This window comes from Talpa europaea (assembly GCF_964194135.1).
Source record: "Talpa europaea genome assembly, chromosome: 14".
NCBI lineage: Eukaryota > Metazoa > Chordata > Mammalia > Eulipotyphla > Talpidae > Talpa > Talpa europaea.
In genome coordinates this window covers 3,127,212-3,149,528 of record NC_140082.1, presented here as the reverse complement: position 1 = coordinate 3,149,528, position 22,317 = coordinate 3,127,212, and the positions used below count along the sequence as shown (strand labels likewise).

Genomic DNA, 22,317 nt, shown 5'->3' with positions numbered 1-22,317 from the left:
GAAACACAGGTATGAGGGCCTGTCCTCAACCTTGTCATCCCCGGCCCCTTCCCTCCCACCCCAGCCTCACCACGGTGCTACCTAAGAAAGTCTTCCCCCCGCCCACACTTGCCTGGTCAGTGGTCAGCAGTTGGAGGAGGATCCGACGGGAGTGTGCAGATGTGAGATACGATGTCTTGGTTGTACCTGTTTGTGGTTTAGCTTTGTATTTAAAAGAGAAAAAGAATAAACTTGAAAACTATTTGTCATCATAAAAATGAAAAATTAAAATATTTATTGCCAGGCGAGGCTACCTATGTGTCTGTTTTTTATAAGGTGGCAGGGGGAGAGAGCAGGGCTGGGATTTCCGACTCGGCCCCGCTACGTGTAGACATATGTACAGACGGACACAGCGGCTCCGGGCATGTCCCAAAGAGGCGACGCGAAATAGTTGTGGAAAGTATAAAAGATATTTAATACAAAAATCACTTAAAATCAGCAAAACCAAATATTCACAGCATCAGCGGGGTGACCGCAGTCTGGCTGCGGGCGGGTGGGTTCCGCTGCACTGTGGGGCAGGCCACGGTGGGCCAGAGGAGCAGGGGCCGAGGTGGCCGCTGGGCTTCCGTCCACCTTGGTTTCTCGGTGCTTCTTCACCCTGGCCTGGCCAAGCCTTCGGGGCGTCCAGTGCTGCGGTTCCAAGGCCCGCCCCCTTGCGCGGCTCGGAGGGAGACAGGTGGGCAAGTGCAGTGTGCACGTGGGCTGAAGGGAGAGTGGGGTCCACTGGGGGTCTGTCCTCCAGGTGCGAGCGGCTGCCTCCATCATGGCCTTCCATCTATGTCTGCTTCCCTGACCGGAAAGAGAACCTGGTAGAGAGACAGAGGGCTCAGCAAACAGTGAGGCAAGGGGTGCGGAAACCCTGGCAAAACTGTGAGCGGCTCTTGGGTTCCCTGTGGCATCGGCTCCTTTAGGGCCTTGCCGCCTTCACTCGCGAGACGGGGAGCAGAACTGGTGGAACTTGCCGGCACAACTTGCCGCCTGCACTTCCTCATGAGACTGATGTGGAAAACAGCCCTATGTGCTTCGGTGAAGGGCCGGGGGCCGCACCCAGACCCTGGACCAGAGCCTGCGTGACCACCGGCTATGCCCACAGAGGGAGCGCGACTCCTCCTCCTCCTCCTTTTTTTCTTTTTTGTTTTAATTTCAGGAGGTTTTATTGTAGGGGAGGAGATGGTTTCTCGCTGTTACCTACAGGTCTTCGCTGTGAATAAAACAGACATCTGCAATGAGCAAAGATAAACGCAGAGTTCTTAGGTGAAGGCTAGGCCCTGAGGTGGGAACACCGCACTTCCGGTGTCTACCCACTCAGAGGCAGAGTTCTGAAAAGGAAGAAAGATGTCCTGGGGGTCACCAAGCACAACCGCGGTGCTGTTTCCAGTTATGAGAAAGAAGCAAAGACTGGAGGCCAGGAAGTGAGCTGGGATCCGGCTCTTGAGAGAAACCCTTGGGCAGTGCTGGCATCTGCCCCAGTCAAGGGCTGGGGGAGCCCGTGACTACCATTAGGACACAAGCTATGACTCAGCCATCCTGCCCCCTAGACCTGGCTGCCCCCCGCCCCCCGCCACCTCCTGCCCAGTCATCAAGCCAGGAACCTGGTAGCTGTTCTCACCCACCCCCACCTGCTCTCTTGTAGTCATGATGCCCCTAACACGCTCCTGGTCACCTCTTCTCATCTCCATGGCCGCTCCCCCCCCCCAACCCTGTGCAAGCTTCCAAGATGGGCTCAGCAGCCTCCTCGTCACCCACTCACACAGAGGCCAGGATGACCATGTCACTCTGTGGAGCCGAGCAAGTCATTGCTCAGTTTAAATCCTTTCGGGGCTGCCCATTTCCTCAGGATAAAGATGAAATCCTTGGGCCTCCTTGGTGGCACAGGGGTTAAGCCTCAGCACTATCAGAGTCACCAGCCACTGTAGCCTGAGTTCAATCCCCAGTCACGGAGCTGACCCACATGAGCAGCAGACCTCTCCTGTCTCCCCGCTGCTCCCCTCAGTTCTTAGATCCACCAGTTCTGCTCCCCAATGTCTCTGGCGAATCCTCTCATTCCCCCGTACATACACCCCATTCTTGTATGCATAAATAAATAAAATAAATCTTAAAAAAAGACAGATGAATCACCTACTTCCCGGAAAGGCGTTCATCCATGGCAGCTGTTCTGTCAGGCTGCCCGACACGGGAGTGGCCCCACGCGGTGCTCAGTTTGTGCACAGACTCTATCAGGCGCAAACGCCAAAGCAGTGACCCAAAGAACTCCCTCAGAAAGAAACCAGTAGTGGATACCTTCTGGAAGCTTCCTTACAGTGGGATACTCAACCAGTGGAAGCCCTCCACAACCAGACGGGGCACCTGGATGCTCTTTCACTCACCCTCTTACCTTCCTTGGGAAAAACACCCTTTGGCCCCACTTCCATGCTGGCCCCCAAACCTCCTCCCTCCCCTCCCTTTCTCCATAATGCAGCCATTATGTTTGTACACGTGGTCATGTCACTCCATGGCCTAATCCCTCACAGCGGCTGGATGATCCCCCCACCTACCCCCTTACTCTCTTTGCTGCTCCAGCCACATGGCCTCTGCTCTACAGGTGCTCTCGCCTCAGGCGCTCCACCCGCTGTGCCCCTGCCAGCAGTGCTCTTCCCGTAGGCCTTTGACATCTTTCAGGTCTCAGCTTCAGTGTCACCTTCTCACAAAGCCCTCCAGGAACCCTCAAATATAAAGTAACCCCAACCGACCTCCCTCTCAGCACCCTGCTTGCAACCTTCACAGGGTGCGAGGTCCTGGCCATGTGACCTTGTCCTGGGAACAGGTTTCCTCACCAGCTCACTCTGGCCCACACTGAAACGCAGCCCCCAAGTGGAGGGGCTTGTTCACAGCGCCTAACACCACCTCTGGCCCGGAGTGGCCCTCAGTAAACATCTGCTGAAGGCAGGAATGGGTCTGGCTCCAGGTGGTCTCATCTGACCTGTGGGCTTCCCTGCCCTGGGTGACCACCTTAGACTCACCCACGGGGGTTTGCACCCACAGAGCCAGCTCCTCCCCACTCTTGCCTGCTCTCGCCTGCTCTGTGGAGTGGGTAGGCTGACCTCTGTGGATGGCAGCCACAGGCTCCCTAGGAGGGAGCAGCAGGAGTTGGGAAGGCGAAGGGGAAAGAAGTGAAATCTGTTCCTGCAGGCCATGTGTTACTAGTTGCTGCGTTTCTCGTCAAAAGACCACGCTCCAGGGCCTCCCTGGTGGTGCAAGGGGTTAAGACGCAACCTATGAAGCTGTTCACAGCCTCTGCAGCACAAGTTCTATCCCCGGCCAGGAAGCCACATGGCACAGCAAACCTCTCCTGTTTCACCCGCTGCTCCCCGCAAGCAATGTATTTTGTCAGTCTGCCTGTTCTGTTCCCCGCTCTGTCTCTGGTAAGTCCTCTCACCCTCCCATGCATCTGGCCTGTACCCCAGTTCTTGCATAAATAAAAAATAAATAAACAAATAAATAAATGTTTAAAAAAAAAAAGTGAAGTGAATCCTGTCACATGCTACCTGCATGAACCTGGGCAACAGAGGACAGCGCAGTGGGAGGCGCTGATGCTGACAGCAGGCACCTGGGAGAGTTAAATCCAAAGACAGGAAGTAGAAGGGGGTGGGGGTAGGGGTGTGGCAATGGGAGGACAGAAGAGTCCCAGAGAGGACAGCGGTTGCACACGTGTGAGTGTGCTGAAGGCCACTGAGCGTGCACTTAAAATGGCGAAAAGGGTAGGTTTTAATATTACGTATGTTACCACGAGTTTTTTTTTTAAACTAAAACAAAAAATTTAGTAGAATTCAGTTCTCAAAGCCTACAGGATCTCAGTGTGGAGCAGCTACAGCTGTGCATGCCAGCGTGCCGCAGCACTTGCAATCCGGTTATTCCTCACTGGAATGTGCTGGAAGTGTAACCTGTATACCAGTTTTCAGGGCTTGCTGTGAGAAATAGGAGGTAAAATATCCCAGTAATGTTTGATAGTGATCACATGTTGGAACGGTTACATTTTGGATAGGTTATGTTGGGCTATTGAAATGTATTTTCAGGGCCTTCCTGGTGGCCTAGGGGTTGAGTCTCAGCACTATCACCACTACAGCCTGGATTTGATCCCCAGCTAGGGAGCTGACCCACAGGGCACAGCAGACCTCTCCTGTCTCCCTGCTGCTCCCCTCAGCAGTGTATTTCAGTAGATCTGCCTGTTCAGCTCCCCACTCTGTCTCTGGTGAAGCCTGTCACCCTCTGCACCTCTGTCCTACACCCCAGTTCTTTTATACATAAATAAATCTTCACTATATATATTTTTAAAAGAAAAAAATATGAACACCTCATAAAAAAAAGGGAAAAAACTGCTTAGTGGGAGATTAGAAACAAATCACATTAGGAAATAAAAGGATTTGTTAAACAAAATACCACTTAAATATTGAAAATACAACCACACCAGTCAATATGTAACAGGGTGGTCCCCAGGAAAGGGGGAGGTTCCAGGTTCTCTGCCCCACCCAAGGAAGGGTGGAGCTGAGCAGGAAGAGGAGAAGCTGCAGAAGAGACTGAGGAAGGAAGGAAGCAGGATGGGGCCAGGAGACCTGGAGGAGGTGCATGGAGCCTAGAGACACGTGAAGAAACTGTGCTTGTCTTTTGGTCGTGGACTGGGTGACACAGACGTGGATGAGACCCATGGGGAGGTGACAATGGCAGCTTTTATCTTGATGTTGATTTTGCTCTTTTCCTTCCGGGCTTGTCTGGTTGTTTTTGACCCTTTTCTGTGGGTCCCCACTGGAAGGTGCTTCAGACTTGTGGCAGGCTTTGGGGCCTTGCTCTGGGCCGATCCCATTTGGATGGAGTTTTACCCACGAGGGGACGGGTCACTTTGGGTGCTTCATTTAGAAACTAGACTCTTTGCCTTTCCTGTATTGTTTCCTAGTTTTATTAAAGTTCCTTCCCATTAAAGTCTCCTATGTTTTGTGTTGATGCGGCGGATGGCAGAACCCATTTAGAATAGGCAGGTTTGCGGGGCTGGGGTTGCCCCTCTCCCTGTCCTATAACAAATACACATTTTTTTTTTTTTTGCATAGAAGAACTGGGGAGCAGGCGAGAGGTACGGGGAGTGAGAGGATTCACCAAAGACAGTGGGAAAAGTGGGAATTGGAACAGTCAGATCCACTGAAATCCACTGCTGAGGGGAGCAGCGGGAGACAGGTGAGGTCTGCTGCGCCCTGTGGGTCACTCCCTGACTGCGGATCAAACTCAGGCAGCAGCAGCGATAGCCTGAGGCTTAACCCCTAGGCCACCAGGGAGGGCCAATATACACTTTTTTTTTAAGATTTCTTTATTTATGCATACAAGAGGTGGGGTACAGGCCAGAGGTGTGGGGAGGGGGGGAGAGGACTCATCAGAGGCAGAGCAGGGAACAGAACAGGCAGACTGACTGAAATCCACTGCTGAGGGGAGCAGCGGGCGAGACAGGAGAGGTCTGCCGCGCCATGTGGGTTGCTCCCTGGCCAGCTGGGGATAGAAGTCGTGCTGCAGAGGCTGCGGACAGCTTCATAGCGCGGTGCTTAGCCCCTTGCGCCACCAGGCAGGGCCAATATACACTTCTGAGACTCACTGAATATCAGAACGGCGGGGCAGGGTGGGGGCGCAGGGAGGTGTAGAGTGGAAATGCGTGATGGGGAGAGAAAGGGAACAAACGCCAGCGGAGAGGAGTCCTGTGTTAACAAGGACGACTGGGAGCCATGTGCTGAGAATCACGAACTCAAACCTCCCTTCCTGACATTCAAAAAGAAATGAAGAAAAAATTGTCTCCCCTCTTAAACCTGCCCTGGAAGGTGCCTCAGAATCTCAGACCCCTGACAATGCCTCCTGCAAAGGGAGACAACAGGGTTCGGGGCTCATGCAACAGGTCACCGTTGCGTCCCCAGTGCCCAGCACAACGCCTGGCACACAGTGTGGACTCAGTGCGGGTTTGTTGACTAATGACCGAGGGAAAGGGAGAAAATGAAGGGCACCGCAGCAGTCTGCCAGTCTAATGGAGCCAGAGCAGAGAAGGCGGCTGGTGGCCGAGGCTGGGGGAGGGATGGGAGGGGTGGGGGTCACTCAGATCGCCTGCGCTTCATTTTTCTGATGAAACTACTGGCCAGCGCTTGGAAATCTGATTCCATGAACAAATCTGGCCTCTTGACTTCTCTAAGAATCAGCTCTGGCAGCATGTTCTCCCTTGGCCAGAGGGACCCTCACTCCCCGGCCCCCACATCACTCACCCACATCAAGTGCCTGGCGCCCACAGACCTTCCGGATGCCCGACAGGGCTTCTCGCTTCCCTTCCAGAGCCCCAGAGAAGGGAAACTGTCAAGTGTCATGGGTCAGGGCCACTGGCAGGCAGGCAGACTGCTATAGCGGGGGGCGGGGGAAAGGCGCAGCCTGGGGACTGACATCCACAGACCAAGGAGGCACCTCTCAAAGCGCACTCCAGGGCGTCCCCCATCAGAACTGCCCGGGCAGCTCATTAATAATCCAGATGCCAGACTGCACAGAACCAGATCTGATTTCAGAAAGTGTGAATTTTTGAACGCGTACCCCACCCTCTATGATTTGAGGCTCAGTAGCCACAGAAATGAAGCATTAACAGTGGTGTGAAACATGCAGGCAGCAGTCAAGGGCAACCACATCATGTGCCCCAGTGTGGGGAGAAACAGGGCCCCCCAAAGTGGCCCGTAAGTGAGGTGATGAGTCAATCCCCTGAAGCTCGGTGGTTACTACTACTGTGCCTTCCTGGCCGCTATGGCATTATTACGTCATGGGGAAGCAGTGGAGCATAGAATCTGGACTTTCTGGGTTTCAAGGCACTGCTTCCTATTGTGTGACCTTGGGCCAACGTGCCTTGGTGTTGATTTCTCCACCTGTAAATGGGGATAATAACAATTCCCGGAGTAGCGGTGATGAGTCACCGGGTTACCGGGGCGGGAGTCTGGCAGGGACTAAATTCCACCAGCACGGAGGGAGTTTTCACAGCAGCTGCAGCAGCACCGGGCGGAACGGGGCCTCTCGGGCCCGGGTATCTGCCAGCCCCCTCTCAACCCCGACTTTAGCAATGACTTAGCAGCAACAGGGGCAGCGAGGGACTTACAGCTTCCTGATGATGGTTTTCTCCTCCTTGCTAGCGCTGGCATTGCCAGGACTGGCAACCAGATCCTTCTCTCTTCTTCCTCCTTCTGGGCATTCTCTTGGCGGAATCAGACCACTGGGGAAATGGGGGTAAATAAGTGCGTTGTTTCATTGTAGACCTCCTACTGTGCAGCGCTGACAGTGAAGGATCTTCACAGTTATTATTATATTAATAGCAACACTGAAAGTGCTAGAGTTAGTGAGATTCTGCCTCAGATGAGAATCCTCCTTCTAGGTTAATACCTGATTTCTTTCCTCTTGTTTAACCGCACTGGCTAGTACTTCAAGCTTCTCTGCCTTCCAGGGGTAGGACAATGTGTAAGTTCTCTAACTGACGTCTTGATTTCCTTGACAGTAGAATAAGGATAACAAAAGCACCTCCCTCTGAGGACTGAGGGATTTAGATAAAACACGGCACCTGACATTCTTCCACTCAGGCATTCTACAGGTATTTAATAAGCCCCATACCAAGCCAGGGTAGGGCAGATGGAGCAGTGAACAAAACAAACAAAATGCCTTCTTTCATGAAATTTGTATTTCTACGGGGGACAAAACAATAAATAAATAAGTAAAAGTTAGGGGCCTCCCTGGTGGCCTAGTTTGACACTATCACCTCTATGGCCTGCGTTGGATGGGGCCAGCCCAGACCTGCCCGGAGGACGCAGACTCCACCTCTGGGGAAGCGGAGTGGGAAAAGCTCGCAGAACGCGGGTACGGTCATGCCACCTCTGGAACAGCCCACCGCACTGCCGCTAAGTCAAGCTGTCGTCCATACGAACTTGCCTCGGCGCGCCTGCTGGCTTCTCCAGAACAGAGCGAGAGTCTGAACAGAATCCTGCCACGCCGGGTGGGAAGTGCGCACCTGCTATCTCAGGAATTCAAATCCTGAAATCAAGTGTGTCGTTGCATTTCCCACCAAGCTGCCCACGGCCTCAGCAGTGCTTCTAACTACCTGTGTCTGAAGTCCTCATTCAGCGAGAGGGAGGTCTCCCCACATACACGACCCGACCTCAGCACAAGGAAGACTATTAAGTCTCTGCCGCGGGACTCAGCCTTTTCGGGTCTAGCTTCCTGGACTAGCTTGACTTTACTGCGGCTACTCCCTTCATGGACCTACAAGGCAAGAATCTAAAGAACAGACTCACTTAGGCCTTGTTTGGTTTAGCTTCCTACGAAGGCGTGTCCTTCCTTCCACCCTCTCGGCGGTGAAATGCGCTATCATTAAAAGCGCAGGCTCTGAGGCCCACTGTCTGAGGCGACGTCTCACGGTTAACACCCCCGGCTGTGGGGCTTCCTGGCAGATACCTGACCCCTCTGAGCTTTAGATATTCTTGGGGGTGGCATTACCTAACTCAGGGGCTCGCTCTGAGCACCAACTGCAATGACTTTGGGATACACCTAGACAGCACACGGTAAGCCTGGATGAAAATTAGCAGGCCCTGTGTTTTCACTCTTACCTCCTCTTGCTTCTGAGGAAACCTGCTTTGTTTAACTGAGTGTTGCCCAAATGATTGGATGACAGAGCCTCTGTTTTAAGATACACCTATGTGAAAGAAAACTTTTTGGGAAACAGTGGTGCGTGTGGACTCAGCAAAGGTCACATTTGCTATAGCAACTGCTGCTTGCTTCCCTCTCCAGCTGGCCCTATAATCCCTTTCCTGTGCATATCATTGTGTTTAACTTTTTAGTTTTTAATAATTTCAAACGTAAACACAAAGACTTCCATTTATCCAGTTCTCCTGATTGTTTATCTACACCTCTGCCTGCCTCTACCCTGCCCACACATCCATCGGCCCGGGAGTGCCCACCACTACCCTGTGTATCCGCTGGCCTGTCTTCCCTGCTGGCCTGTCTTCCCCGCTGCCCAGAGTGGACTTTTTCTGTTTTGTCCACTGCTGTACCCCCGTGCCAGGAATAGCGTCTGGCACGCAGCAGGCCTTCAGTAAGCTGGGTGAATGAACATAAGGACCGAGATGCACCATATCAAGAGTCTCTGCCAGCAGGGTCTGGCTCCGCTTTGCAGGAGCCCCCCAAGGCAGCTGAGCCCCACCTCTTGTAACACTGAAGCTCTTCCTGCACCACCAGCAACTGGGACTTGAGTTTGTTGCGCTCCTGCAGCACGTCCCTCAGCTCCTGCAGAGTGAAGCGTGGCCGGTTGGGGTCTGTCAGGTCAACCACCATTTTGTCTGGTCCCAAGCTCTCCTGGAAGAAATGATGTCCCCTGTATAGTTTCCCTCCTGAGGAAGGGCTGTCCACCCCAGAAAGGAAAGCGCTGTTTCTTTACTCCCAGGGATCCTATGAGATGAGATATTGCCTGCTGGGTGTTTCTGGTGGTAGAGAAGCAACACCCCGAGCACCGTTCTCCAAGAGTAGAATCAGGGCTCCTTGGAAATGGCTGACCCCAGGGCTGGGGCAGGGGAAGTACACGGTGAGCCTGGAACTTCTTTCTGGGAAGGGGTGGAGACGTCACAAAATGCACAGTAGCAAGGGGCGCCTCCTGGTCAACCGAGAACAATTTGAGTATTAAAATGGGTAACAGGAAGCCATGCCTAAACGGTCAACACTAAAATTAATTAATGAACGGAAACATGATGGTTAATTCTGTGTCCATTGGGCTAAGGACGCCGAGAGAGCTGGTGAAACACTGTGTTGGGGTGAGTCTGTAAAGGTGTTTCTGGACAAGATCAGTGTCTAAATTGGTGAACTGAGTAAAAAGCCCAACGTGGGTGGGCTTCATGCAATCCACGGAGACAAACCAGAACAAGGCAGAGGAAGGGGGAATCTGTCTCCTGCGTAAGTGGAGTCCTCTCCCTTCTACTGGGACATCAGCCCTCCTGGTTCTCGGACTTCAGGATCTGCCCAGGACTTACACCACTGGCCCCCTGATTCTCAGGCCTTCTGACTCAGACTACATTACACCACTGGCTCTCCAGCCTGAGGACAGAAGACGGTGGACTCCTCAGCCCCGTTAGTGTGCATGAGCCAACTCCTAGAATAAAAATCCTCTTATATCTATATCTCCTATTGGTTCGTTTTCTCTGAAGAACTCTGGCGGGTTCAGGGGATGAGAAGGAGCTTCCACTCTTTACAACAGAATGCCAATTAATTGTGGAGGATGACAAAGTTGAAAAATCATCCAGTTAGTACTAACTGGTTCAGGCAAAAGGAATGAATGACTGGACCTATAACCTTTGGGTGAAAGCCTGATGGGGAACAGGGTGTTTTCACGCAGGCTACTTGCAAAGGGGACAGAGGCACCTTTACAGGTTATAATACAGTTCCCTTAAGACACCCTGCAGTCATTGCCTTAGCCAAGGGATCCAGGTTAACCTCACCAATAATGACAAGCTGAATCAGGTGCCTCCTGACACCAAGCACTGAGGAGGACACAGCACAGTTCAGTGGTATTCCCGTCAAACACGTATAGCTTGTGTCTAATCATGAGGAAACATGAGAACGAATCCAAACAGAAGGACAAACAGCCCACTGACGGGTAATCTTCAAAAGCTCCAAGGTTATGAAAGACAAGGAAGTGCTTGTTCCAGATTAAAGTGTGGCCAGAACAATGCGTTAACTAAAGTCCTGCTGGCCCTGGATTGGCTCCTGTATCAGAAACAAAAAAATGCTACAAATGGCATTATTGTAAATTTCGAATCAGGATGGAATATTAGGTCATAGTATCCTATGAAGCTTCCCCTTGAAGTGATCACTTATGGTGTAACAGTATGTCTTCAGAGAAAACACTCAAGTAGGAAGGGCACAGGACCCTACTCTTTCACCAACCTTGCAACTAACAATGTCTGCTCAAATAGTTAAGTAAGTGAATACACATACATGTGTGTGTAATACATACTTGTGCACAGATATATACACATTTCTGTGTCTATTTCCTAAGATAAACCGCACAGGCACACACACCTGAACTGGTGAAAGGCAGAAAGGGTTACAGGTGTTCACTGTACTTACCTTGTAACTCTTTCGTAGGTTTGAAACTGTTTCAAACCAAAGTTAAAGGAAACGTTTGAAAACAACCTAGATTTCATTAACAGAAGTCTAGTTAAATCTAGGCTCAGGATAGGGAGAATGTAATAGTGACCAGGCACTTCCTCTCCGAATTGTAACTTTCCACAGCCAGCTTGAGGGTGAGGGCTGTGGGGAAAAGGGCACTTTCACTGATGCTGAGGGAGTGGGCTGCCTTAACCTCCCTGGAGTGCAATTTGGCAATTCTTATCAGCATTTCAAAGTGCCTTTCCTTTCACCCAGAGCCCATTCTTCTAGACTCTCCCTGGGGCCACATGTCAAATGTCAGGATTACTCACTGCAACAGGGGCTCAGCTTACATGATTGGAAAACAAACGTCTTTTGAGAGGAGTCTGGCTGAGCAGAGTCTTAGCTCCGTTTTGGGGGCCATGCACCCTCTTGGCAGCCTGGTAGAGCCCACATGGGTTCCTTCTCAGAACAGTGATTTTTAATGAAAAAGGGCAGAGGACTACAAAGGAACCAACTACGATGACACACGCTCATCCAAATCGTCTAAGACACGTTTATGATTAATCTGCCTGCTTTTCCTTTATTAAGTAAGATGATCGAGCCACAGGTGGAGTAAAACACTAAACAAAAACAAAGTTGTGAGATGCGTACTGCATGGTGATGAGCTACAAACTACCTGTGGTTTCCACCGGTGACTCTCAAGACACAGCTCATTATGCTGCGGTTGGTTGCCAATGTTCATGAATGAAGAAGGTTATAATACAGTTCACTTGGAGTTTGGTGAAAATAAAAATATTCACAGACCTCTTAGGGCGGGAGGGGGCAGTACGAGGGGCTCATAAATTCCAAGTTTAGAAGTCCCAGCTTGGACAATTGATAATATTGCACAACACAAGTTTTCATAAGACATTAAAAGATGAGGAGCCTCTTTATATTCTAATTTGGTACAACTTTCATAATATAGTAAGAAAACTAGGAAAGGGTATATATGATTAATACCATTTGAATGAAAAATGGAAACATGCTTCTGTCAGCTTGTGTTGGCATAAAGTGTCTCTGGAAGGATACATAAGAAACTGGTCATTTAAATTTTTTCCAGAGGGTCTCCCTGGTGGCACAAGGGGTTAATTCTCAGCACTACGAAGCAACCCACAGCCACTGCAAATACGCTTCCTTTAACTCTAGTTTGAAAAAGTTTCAAACCTACATGTGGCTGTTAGTACAGTCTCGGCGCGCAGCAGCCCTCTCCTGTCTCCCCGCTGCTCCCCTCAGCAGTGTGTTTCAGTAGACCTGCCTGTTCTGCTCCCCACTCTGTCTCTGGTGAATCCTCTCAACCCCCCTACCTCCGGCCTACACCCCAGCTCTTGATAAATAAGCAAATCTTTAAAAACAAATTTTTTTTTTTTTTTCCCCAGAGAGGGGAAGTGGGTGACTGGGGTAGAAAGAAATAGGGAGGGAGATTTTTCAAAGCAAACACTTTTGTACTTGTTGAATTTGGAACTTGAAATTTTCAAAAAGAAAGAAGCCATCCTATCTATTAGGCAACAGTAAACAAACAAACAAAACAAAATAAAAAATGTGAGTGAAGATGTGGGAAAATGGGAACCCCTGGTGTCCTGCTGGCGGGGATGTGGACCGGGGCAGTCGCTACGGAAAACCTCATGGCAAAACCTTAAAAATTAACAACAGAATGAGGGTATCCAGCAGGTCCACTTCTGGGTGCCCGACACCCGCAAGGGCTGCAAGCGGCCCCGCAGAGGCACTTCACGCGGCGCTCACAGCAGCAGCCTCCACAGGGGCCCAGCGCAGAAGGCGGCGGGGCGAGCCGGGCCTGGCCCCCTCCAGGCGGTGCAGGAGCGCGGCGCCGTGGAGCAGTAGTCAGCCTTGAAAAGGAAGGAAATTCAGTTTCATGCCTCGACATGGCTGCACCTTGCGGACATCGCGTGCAATGAAAGAAGCCAGCGACTAAAGGGGAAACATGATCCTGCTCTACTTTTGTGAAGGTCGTACAAGAGGCGAATGCGCAGAGCTAGTGAGCAGAAGAGCAGTTCCCAGAGTCCGCAGGGGAAGGAGACGCCCAGCTGGTGTTTAGTGGACACAATCTCAGTTTTTCAAGGGGAAAGAGTTCTGGAGAGGACAGAGATGCTGGCTGATCCAGGGCGAGTGCACTTCATGCCCCACTGCGAACCTTCCCCAAGGTTAAGGTGATACATTGTATACGCACTTTACGCAATCAAAAATAATAGAGGGCCTCCCCGGTGGCGCAGCGGTTGAGCGCTGGGTTGTGAAGCTGCCCGCAGCCTCTGCAACGCCGGTTCGATCCCCGGCTGCTCCCGGCCATGGGAGGAGGGTCCCGCATGGCGCGCAGACCCCTCCTGCCGCCCGCTGCTCCCCTCAGCAGTGTGCTTCGTCCTTCTGCCTGCTCTGCTCCCCGCTCCGGCTCTGGTGGATTCTCTCACCCTCCCGTGCTTCTGACTGTACCCAGTGCTTGTATAAATAATAAATAAATAAATCTTCAAAAAAAAAAAAAATACTAGAGGCCTCCCTGGCGGCAGGGTTAAGATGCAGCACTGTGAAGCTGTCCCAAGCCTCTGCAGCACTCAACCTCTGGCCAGGGAGCTACCAAAGGCGCAGCAGACCTCTCCTGTCTCGCCCGCTGCTCCCCTCAGCAGTGTATTTCAGTTAATTCACCTGTTCTGCTCCCCGCTCTGTCTCTGGTGGATCCTCTCACTGCCTACATTTCTGGCCTATAGCCCAATTCTGGTATGCATAAATAAATACATCTTAAAATAATAGAAAAAGAATAAAGCATATTTTTGCAAACTAGCCAGTGGCACTCAGCCTTAGTCTCTCTCTCTGCCCTTTCCCCACCCTGTTTTTTTTTTTTTTTTTTTAAGATTTATTTATCTATGCATGCAAGAGCTGGGGTACAGGCCAGAGGTGTGGGGGGTGAGAGGATTCACCAGAGACAGAGTGGGGAGCAGAACAGGCAGGCTGACCAAAGTACACCGCTGAGGGGAGCGGCGGGCGAGTCAGGAGAGGTCTGCTGCGCTATGTGGGTTGCTCCCCAGCTGGCCTGGGGATCAAACTCGTGGTACAGAGGCTGTGGACAGCTTCATAGGTTGTGTCTTAATCCCTTGCACCACCAGGGAGGCCCTCCCCACCCTGTTCTTAAGCCCATGGCTTGGGAGGAAAATGTGTCATCTCATCTTTGGTGATGAAACATGTCCACTGCCCTCACACAGGAAATCACCAGCCCCAGTGCAGACCACACTGTTCATGTTGTGGGGGAGCTTCCTCCATGTCCTTGGGCCTGGAGTTGGGCTAGGGGGACAGGGATAGGACACTGATGTGGGCGGGGCCATCCTGGGCAACTCACTTCACTGCTCTGGAATGGCAAAAGCCAGGCTACTTATCGGGACAGTCAGCCATCTCATCAAATGGACCGTCAAGAACGCTAGCTACAAATCAGACAGCCACAGGGACCACTGACTGGCTGAAGTAACAGTGCACCAGGGGAGTCACTGGAAATGCCCCTGGGAATGTCTGCCCTGAGAACTTCTTCGCTGAGAATGTCACTGCTGCTTCACCATTACGCTTTCCTGGCACAGCCCAGTTTGTGATCTTACACACAAATTCTGGGGGTGTGGGCACTTGACCCTTCCCACTAGATGCGAAGGGGCCTTCCCTAATTTGCCTCCATTGTTCCAGAGTCCAGCACAGTGTAGTCACTCATCAACTGTTAGTACAGCAGAGAAGCTCAGATGCCTGCATTTTAATATGGAGGCTCTGGGTCCCTCCCTGGTGGCACGAGGGGTTAAGTCTCAGCACTATGAAGCTATCGCCAGCCACTGCAGCACAAGTTCGATCCTTGGCCAGGGAGCTGATCCACACGGCGCAGCAGACCTCTCCTATCTCGCCTGCTGCTTCCCTCAATAGTGGATTTCAGTCGATCTGGCTGTTCTGCTCCCCACTCTGTCTCTGGTGAATCCTCTTACTTCCCTGTACCCCTCACCTATGCCCTAGTTCTTGTATGCATAAAATAAATAAATCTTAAAAAAAAAAAATATGGCAGCTCTGGGTTCAAATTCCAACTCTACCTCTTACTTGCTCTAAGTCCTCAGGCAAATTAACTAATTGTGCTACGCCTCCATTTCTGTAAAATGGGTATGTTAATAATGTATTAGATGATAGTCCCCATAGAAGACCTTTTTTCCTAACTGCACTAGAGATGTACTACTGAATTGCACAGTTTAGAGTTGCAACAAGAATTTAAAACTCACAAAAATACAGATTAGGAAAGGAGAGCTATGCATCATGTTCGTAAGGGTGGGTTAGGGCACTGTTACCTCAAACTTTTGTTTCACCAATATGTTATTTTGGAAAACGTAATTTTGTAAAATTGGATGCGTAACATATTGTAAGATGCACTCATCTTGAATTTATGGCTTGATGATTTTTAACACCTGTAAACACCCATGTTAAAATTTGGAATATTTCTAACTCCCTGTAAATTTTCCTCTTGCTCCCGATCACTCTACCTTCAGGTTGATGATTAATAAGATTAACTTGCTTGCTCTTGAATTTCATATAAGTAGACAGTAGGCTCGTTTTTGTACCTGGCTTCTTTCTCTCTCTCTCTCTCTTTTTTTTTTTTTACGATTTATTTATTTATTTATTTATACAAGCACTGGGTACAGTCAGAAGCGCGGGAGGGTGAGAGAATTCACCAGAGCCAGAGCGGGGAGCAGAGCAGGCAGAAGGGCCGAAGGACACTGCTGAGGGGAGCAGCGGGCGCCAGGAGAGGTCCGCGCGCCATGTGGGACCCTCCGGATCGAGGCGGCGCTGCAGAGGCCGCGGGCAGCTTGGCAACCCAGCGCTCAACCGCTGCACCCCCGGAGAGGCCCTGGCTTCTTTCTCTCAATGCAACATCTATGAGATTCATCCACACACACACATACATATATATGCACATTTTTCATTGTTGTGTAGTATTCCGGTACAGGGATATGCCACAATTAAAAAATCCATTCCACTGTTGCATTCGGGTTGTTTCCAGTTGGCACAATTATGAATAAACCAGCTACAAAAACGGCTGTAGGATTGTGTGTGTGTGTGTGTGGGGGGGTGTCATAAGCACTCATTTTTCTTTACTTAAAAGATATTTCCTACTCTAGGTCAAAGATTCCCCAACGGTGACGCCTCGTCCATGTCATCAACCTCACCCAGGCACTTGTTAGAAATGCAGATTTTCGGGTCTCGCTTCAGACTTAATTAGAAACTGGGGCTCAAACCCAGCAAGCGGTGTTTTAATGAACGCTCCAGGGGAGTCTGGTGCACACCGAGGCTTGCACACCGCTGCTCTAGGTCATGGTGAAACGTGCTGGCAGCGGAACAGACTCGGCCCAGGGCCGGCTCCTGGTCTGCGCTCACCGCCGGCGGCTCTGGCCTGAGGACAGGGCACCCCGGCCCCGGCGCGGACGAGGGGGGCGTCCTGCGGGCGGGCGCCGCGGCGCCCACCTCCCCCCCGCACTCACCAGCCCGCCGGCCGCCGGGCCCTGCGCCCGCAGCAGCTGCACCTCCTTCCGGAGGTTGTCGCGCTCCAGCCGCAGCTCCTCGGCCGCCAGGCCGCCCTCGCTCACCAGCGCCTCCAGCATCTCCAGGACGCGCACGATCTTGAACTGCAGCTGCGTCACGCGGGGGTCGCTGCCCAGGGCCAGGAGCTCGCGGCCCATGGCGGAGGAGATGTCGTACACGTCCTCGGCGGTCAGCTGCGAGGGGCTCTTGCCCAGCGCGCCCTCCGGCGCGTCCCCGGCCCCCCCCTCTTCCCCCCCCTCCCCTCGCGGAGGGGGCTCCTCCATGGCGCGGGGCCCGGCCGGGCAGCGCCTTCCGAGCCTGCGAAAGCGCAACTTCCCCCGGCGCCAGAACTTTCCGCCGGCGGGAGGGCCCGGGGGCGCCCAACCAGCGCGCCGAGGGCGGGCCGGGGGCGGGTCTGGGGGGCGGGAGGCGCGCCCGGCGGCTCTCGGGCCGGGGCCGGGGTGCGCCCTCCGCTCGGCGCCCGAGCCGGAAAGCGGGCGCCAGGATGCGGGGCGGGGAGCGGAGGGGCCGGGAGCCGGGTTGGGGGTCGGCGCCCGCCGCCCGGGAGCCGCGGCCGTGGGGGGGGGCGCCCCGGCCCCGCCCCTGGCGACGGCGCCCGCGTTGCCCGGAGACCCGGCGGGGCCGGCGGAGGCGCCCCACGAGGGCGCGCCCCACTCGGCCCGGCCGCCCAGGACTGGCGCGCGGGGGGCGCGCGGGGCCGCCCGGGCGTGTCCGAGCCCGCGGCGGGACGGAGAGCGGGGCCGGGGCCGCGGCGCTGGGCCGCGCGCGGGGTGCGGGGAAGGCCGCGGGGTGCGCGGGAGGTCACGCCCGGGCCGAGCGCCGAGGAAGCCTCCGCCGTCGCGGGCGTTCATGCCCCTCCCAGCGCGCCCCCGGGCTCCTCGCGCCGAGCGGGGTGCAGGAGGAAGAAACCGACAAAAACCACTGCTCTGAAAGTCCGCGGTGTCGGGGGGACTGTTCGTGGCGTGCACGACTGCACCGCGCGCGCTACTTCAGGGTTGGTGAGAGAGGTCTGTGACAGACGGAGAAAACGGCCACGGGGCCGGTCTGTCCCAGGAATAATTATCCTGGCAACTCCCTTGGTGGCAGATGTACCCGCAGTGAGGCTCTGGGCCCGATGGAGAGTGAACGGGAATAAAACAAACCGAAAGCAAAGCAATCAGAACACACACCGGTTTCAAAGGGCACAATGTGCGAATATTCAAAGCCAGGATCCTGGGCGAGGCTGCGGTGCTCCAACACCCTTAGACACAACAGAGAGATGAAGGAAAAACCAACAAAATGTTGTCTATCCACATGATGGAGTATTACTTGCCCATAAATTGCAATGAAGGCCTAAAACAGAGAGCCCTAAAGGACTAAAACAATGTCATCAAAAGGAAGACACCCACATGGCGTGGCAGACCTCTTCTGTCTCACCCGCTGCTCCCCTCAGCAGTGTTTTCGGTCATCTGCCTGTTCTGCTTCCCGCTCTATCTCTGGTGAATTCTCACCCTCCCGCATCTCTGTCCTGCACCCCACTGCTTATATAGATAGATACATCTTTATTTACTTATATATTTATATATATATATAATATAGATCTTTATTTATTTACTTATACAAGCATCTCCCTGGCCAGCCAGGAATTGAACCGGCGCTGCAGAGGCTTTGGACAGCTTCACAGCACTGTGTTCAACCTGCTGCGCCACCAGGGAGGCCCTAAATATATCTTTACAAAAAAATGCCAACAATTCTTCTATTGAGTAGCGATGCTTTTGATATGTACGTATTTAATATTTTCATATATTTACATGTAAATATATAATACAATGAAGAATCTTTTTTTTATTATTTATGCATACAAGAGCTGGGGTACAGGCCAGAGTTGTGGGGGGGGGCCGGCGCAAAAGGATTCACCAGAGACAGAGTGGGGAACAGAACAGGCAGATGGACTGAAGTACACTGCTGAGGGGAGCAGCGGGCTAGACAGGAGAGGTCTGCCGTGCCATATTGGTATCTCCATGGCCAGTGGGGGATTGAACCCACACTGCAGGCTGCGGACAGCTTCACAATGCTTGCCCAACCGCCTGCGCCACCAGGGAGGCACGAAACAATAAAGAATCTTTTCTTCATCTGCTTATCGAGCATTAATATGTGCAAAATCCATAACGTCACACAGTCAACCGGGCTGCAATGGAGTTAAGTGCTCTTTGACTTGAAACTCACAATTGCTCCCTAATGGTACCGATTTGATCAGGTCCTCCAGTCTCCCCAAATCCCCACCTCTTCTTTGAAAACTGGGAAAAATAAAAGCAGTTCCCAAGACTCGAGTGAGGATTTGAGGCAATAGTGCAGGAACAGCATCTAGCACATTAAAAGCATCAAAGGATGTTGGCTATTATCATAAAGTGCTGACGGTTTTAACTGAGATCCCTCACACACTTCAGTCTGTGGACAGAGGCAGTCATGACTCTTCCCAGTCTGCTGAGAAATTCTGAAAACATGCATTACAGCACAGGTTCTTGGGTGTGCTGCCCACGCCACCTCAGTATCTGGAAATAGTTTAGAAATGCAAAATCTTGACCCATTGAACCAGAAACTTTGGGGGTGGACCCCAACGATCTGTATCTTAACAAGCCCTCCAGGAAATTCTGACTCACATTCAAGTTTGAAAAACAGTAACAGCAGTGTTCAAAAGAATGAGGCCTCAAGCCAGATCACACTTGTTCCTATCTTGACCAGCTTTGTCACTTGTCAGCAGCTGCGATGTCCGGCAAGTAAATGACCTCTTAGTCAGGGACTTGGTTTTCCCAGCTGCATAATGGGGCTAAAATCAGGATCTAATTCATAGAACAGTGTCTGCACAAGTAAGTGCTCAATTGATGTCAGCTATTGTTCTTATTTATTGTTAATATAATAAACTACTTTTATTGCCAAAATATGAAGTATAAGAAATACTTTCCCCAAGTTCATATAATTATTTGGAATATAAAGGTGGACCAGTAATACACATAGGATATGTCTACAACACTTTTTTTTTTTAAAGATTTATTTATGCATACAAGAACTGGGGTACAGGCCAGATGCGGGGGAGGGTGAGAGGATTCACCAGAGACAGAGCGGGGAACAGAACAGGCAGACTGACTGAAACACACTGCTGAGGGGACCAGCAGGCGAGACAGAAGTCTGCCACACCATGTGGGATTCTTGCCGGCTGGTGGGGATTGAACCCGCGCTACAGAGGCTGCGGGCAGCTTCATAGTGCTGTGCTCAACCGCCTGCGCCACCGGGGAGGCCCTGTCTACAACGCTTTTTAAACAAAATCCCAACAACGTCATTGTACGAAGATTTAAAATTTTGAAAAACATACTTCCCCTGAGATTTAATACAGGCAGGCTGCAGTATGCAGCAGGGCCCTCCCCCACCCCCAAAAGGGGGCACAAATTAAGGTGCCTTACTCCTCGCTAAGCAAAGGGAAAAACGAAATGGGAAACCAAAGTAGGTGGGTCACGCTTCATGAAAATGGAACTGTAAATGCTTGGGGGCTATTATCTACCCACAGGAAAGTTCCACTAGCAACTATCTGGTGGGCCTATTTTGGTACATTAAACAGAACAGGGCTTACCCTTTTCTGAATATCTGTGGCAACACTGACATCCCCTCCTGCTCTTGAAATTATCTTCAGGTCTTGTTGTCCTTCAGCCATGCACGGAAATCGCAAGGGTTTTAGAGATTTCCCAGTTTGGCATAAATGTCTGCCATCGTGGATGGGTGACTTCATCTCTAAAAGCTGAAGTTCTTTGGAAAAGAAATGGGTTGCAGGAAGGGCAGTGCCCAAAGTACTTGTTTTGAGTCTGTTTTTAACTCAGGTCGGAGGTTTATTCAGGGTGGAGAGAGAGGGTGGCATTAAAAGAGATTATGACAAAGGGACTGACATCCTCCACCCGCCCCCGCCCCACTCCATCCAGGCAGCTCTTGCTCTGCCGAGGAATGTGACCACACACTCCTTGTGCAGTTGTTGAGAGGGAAATGAGTTTAGTCCAGGACCCACAGGGAATGCTGAATGTTTGCTTTAAGATTCTATCGGTATGAAAATCAACAAAAAACTATGAACCAGAGACACTTTTTGGGGGGTGGGGGATGGGAGGGGAGGGATTGGGGTCGGAATGGGGGGATTGCAATTGTATGGGGAATATCAAAATAAAATTATTTAAAAAATAATAAATAAATAAATTATATTATTATATTAAAAAAAAAGATTCTATCGGTATGAAACCTCGGCAGCAATCTCCAGCAGGATAGCTCATTACACCTTCCAGATATGCTTGGTGGGTACAGTATTTTGTCATTAATTTTTAGTTAGATAGCTGTGGCAGCCAGAGCTGCCTTTCAAATGACCCCTCAGGCAGCCAATGACATCACGATTAGAGAAAGACAAATCAAACCCACAGGGAGATATGTCCTGGCATCCATTCAGCTGGCTATTAGGAAAACAAATATAAAACCAAAAATAAGTGTTTACCAGGATGTGGAGAAATTGGAACCCATGCATTGTTGGTGGGAATGTAAAATGGTGCTGCTGTCGTAGAGAACAGCATGGCAGTTCCCAGAAAAATTAAAAACAGAACCATCATGAGATGGAGCAATGACACTTATGGGTATACATCCCGAAAAGTTGAAAGCAGAATCTGGAAGACAGGTCTGTATACCTATGGTCACAGAAGCCTTATACACAATAACCAAGGGTTGGAAACAACCCAAGTGTTCATCAACAGATGGCGTGACAAACAGGATGTGGTATCTACACAGTGGAATATTATTCAGCCTTTAAGAGGAAAGCAATTTTGACACATGATACAACGTGTACAGACCTTGAGAACATTATGCTCAATGAAATAAGTTGGACACAAAAGGTGACACAGTGTAGGAATCCACTTATTTGAGGTCCCCAGAGTAGGTAATCTCATAGAGACAACATAGAATGGTGGGGACCAGGGGCTGGGAGGAGGGGGAAAGGGGAGTGTTTGCATTGGTTTAGTTTCAGTTTTGCACGGAGAAAGTTCTAGAGATTGGCTGCAGAACATTGTAAATTATACCACAATTAACAATAAAAAGGAAAACTGGGTGGCCAGGGGCCAGGAGTGCTTTTCACCAACAGCTTCCCACTGCAGCACCTCGGACTCTGCCACACTCAGATTCCCAGGAGCCCCTGGAGGACAATGGGACACAGTGAGGATGCTGAGGCAGTGCATTTCTGTCCAATGTCAGTCAGCTCTAAAGGGCAGTCTTTGCGCAGGAGCTACTTAGTGGGTTGCTCAAGTCCAATCTGCTGTCCAGACTCTTAACACCAACTCTGCTCTGTCCAATCCTGCTTCCTCTTTCTTTCTGACTCTTGGGGGTCACCTCCACTAACTCTCTTGCACTCCCAGCTTAGTCTGACCCTCTGCTGATAGGAGTACCCAACCAATGGGAAACTGAAATATATGCAAAATTTTTAAACATTATGTAAGCAGATACAGCAGGAGGTTGAACATCATTTCGTAG

The 22,317-nt window shown here is 51.3% G+C and overlaps 1 protein-coding gene across 1 annotated transcript; it reads right to left on the bottom strand.

Moving 5' to 3' along the window:
• Nucleotides 1-756: 756 nt before the first annotated feature.
• On the bottom strand, nt 757-17,057 carry RILPL2 (Rab interacting lysosomal protein like 2; the record flags this gene model as incomplete). Its single annotated transcript, XM_084253247.1, has 4 exons — nt 757-845; nt 7,169-7,282; nt 9,257-9,408; nt 16,734-17,057. 4 exons carry the CDS (start codon nt 17,055-17,057, stop codon nt 815-817), a joined length of 621 nt encoding a protein of 206 aa, XP_084109373.1. The 3' UTR covers nt 757-814.
• Nucleotides 17,058-22,317: the final 5,260 nt, after the last annotated feature.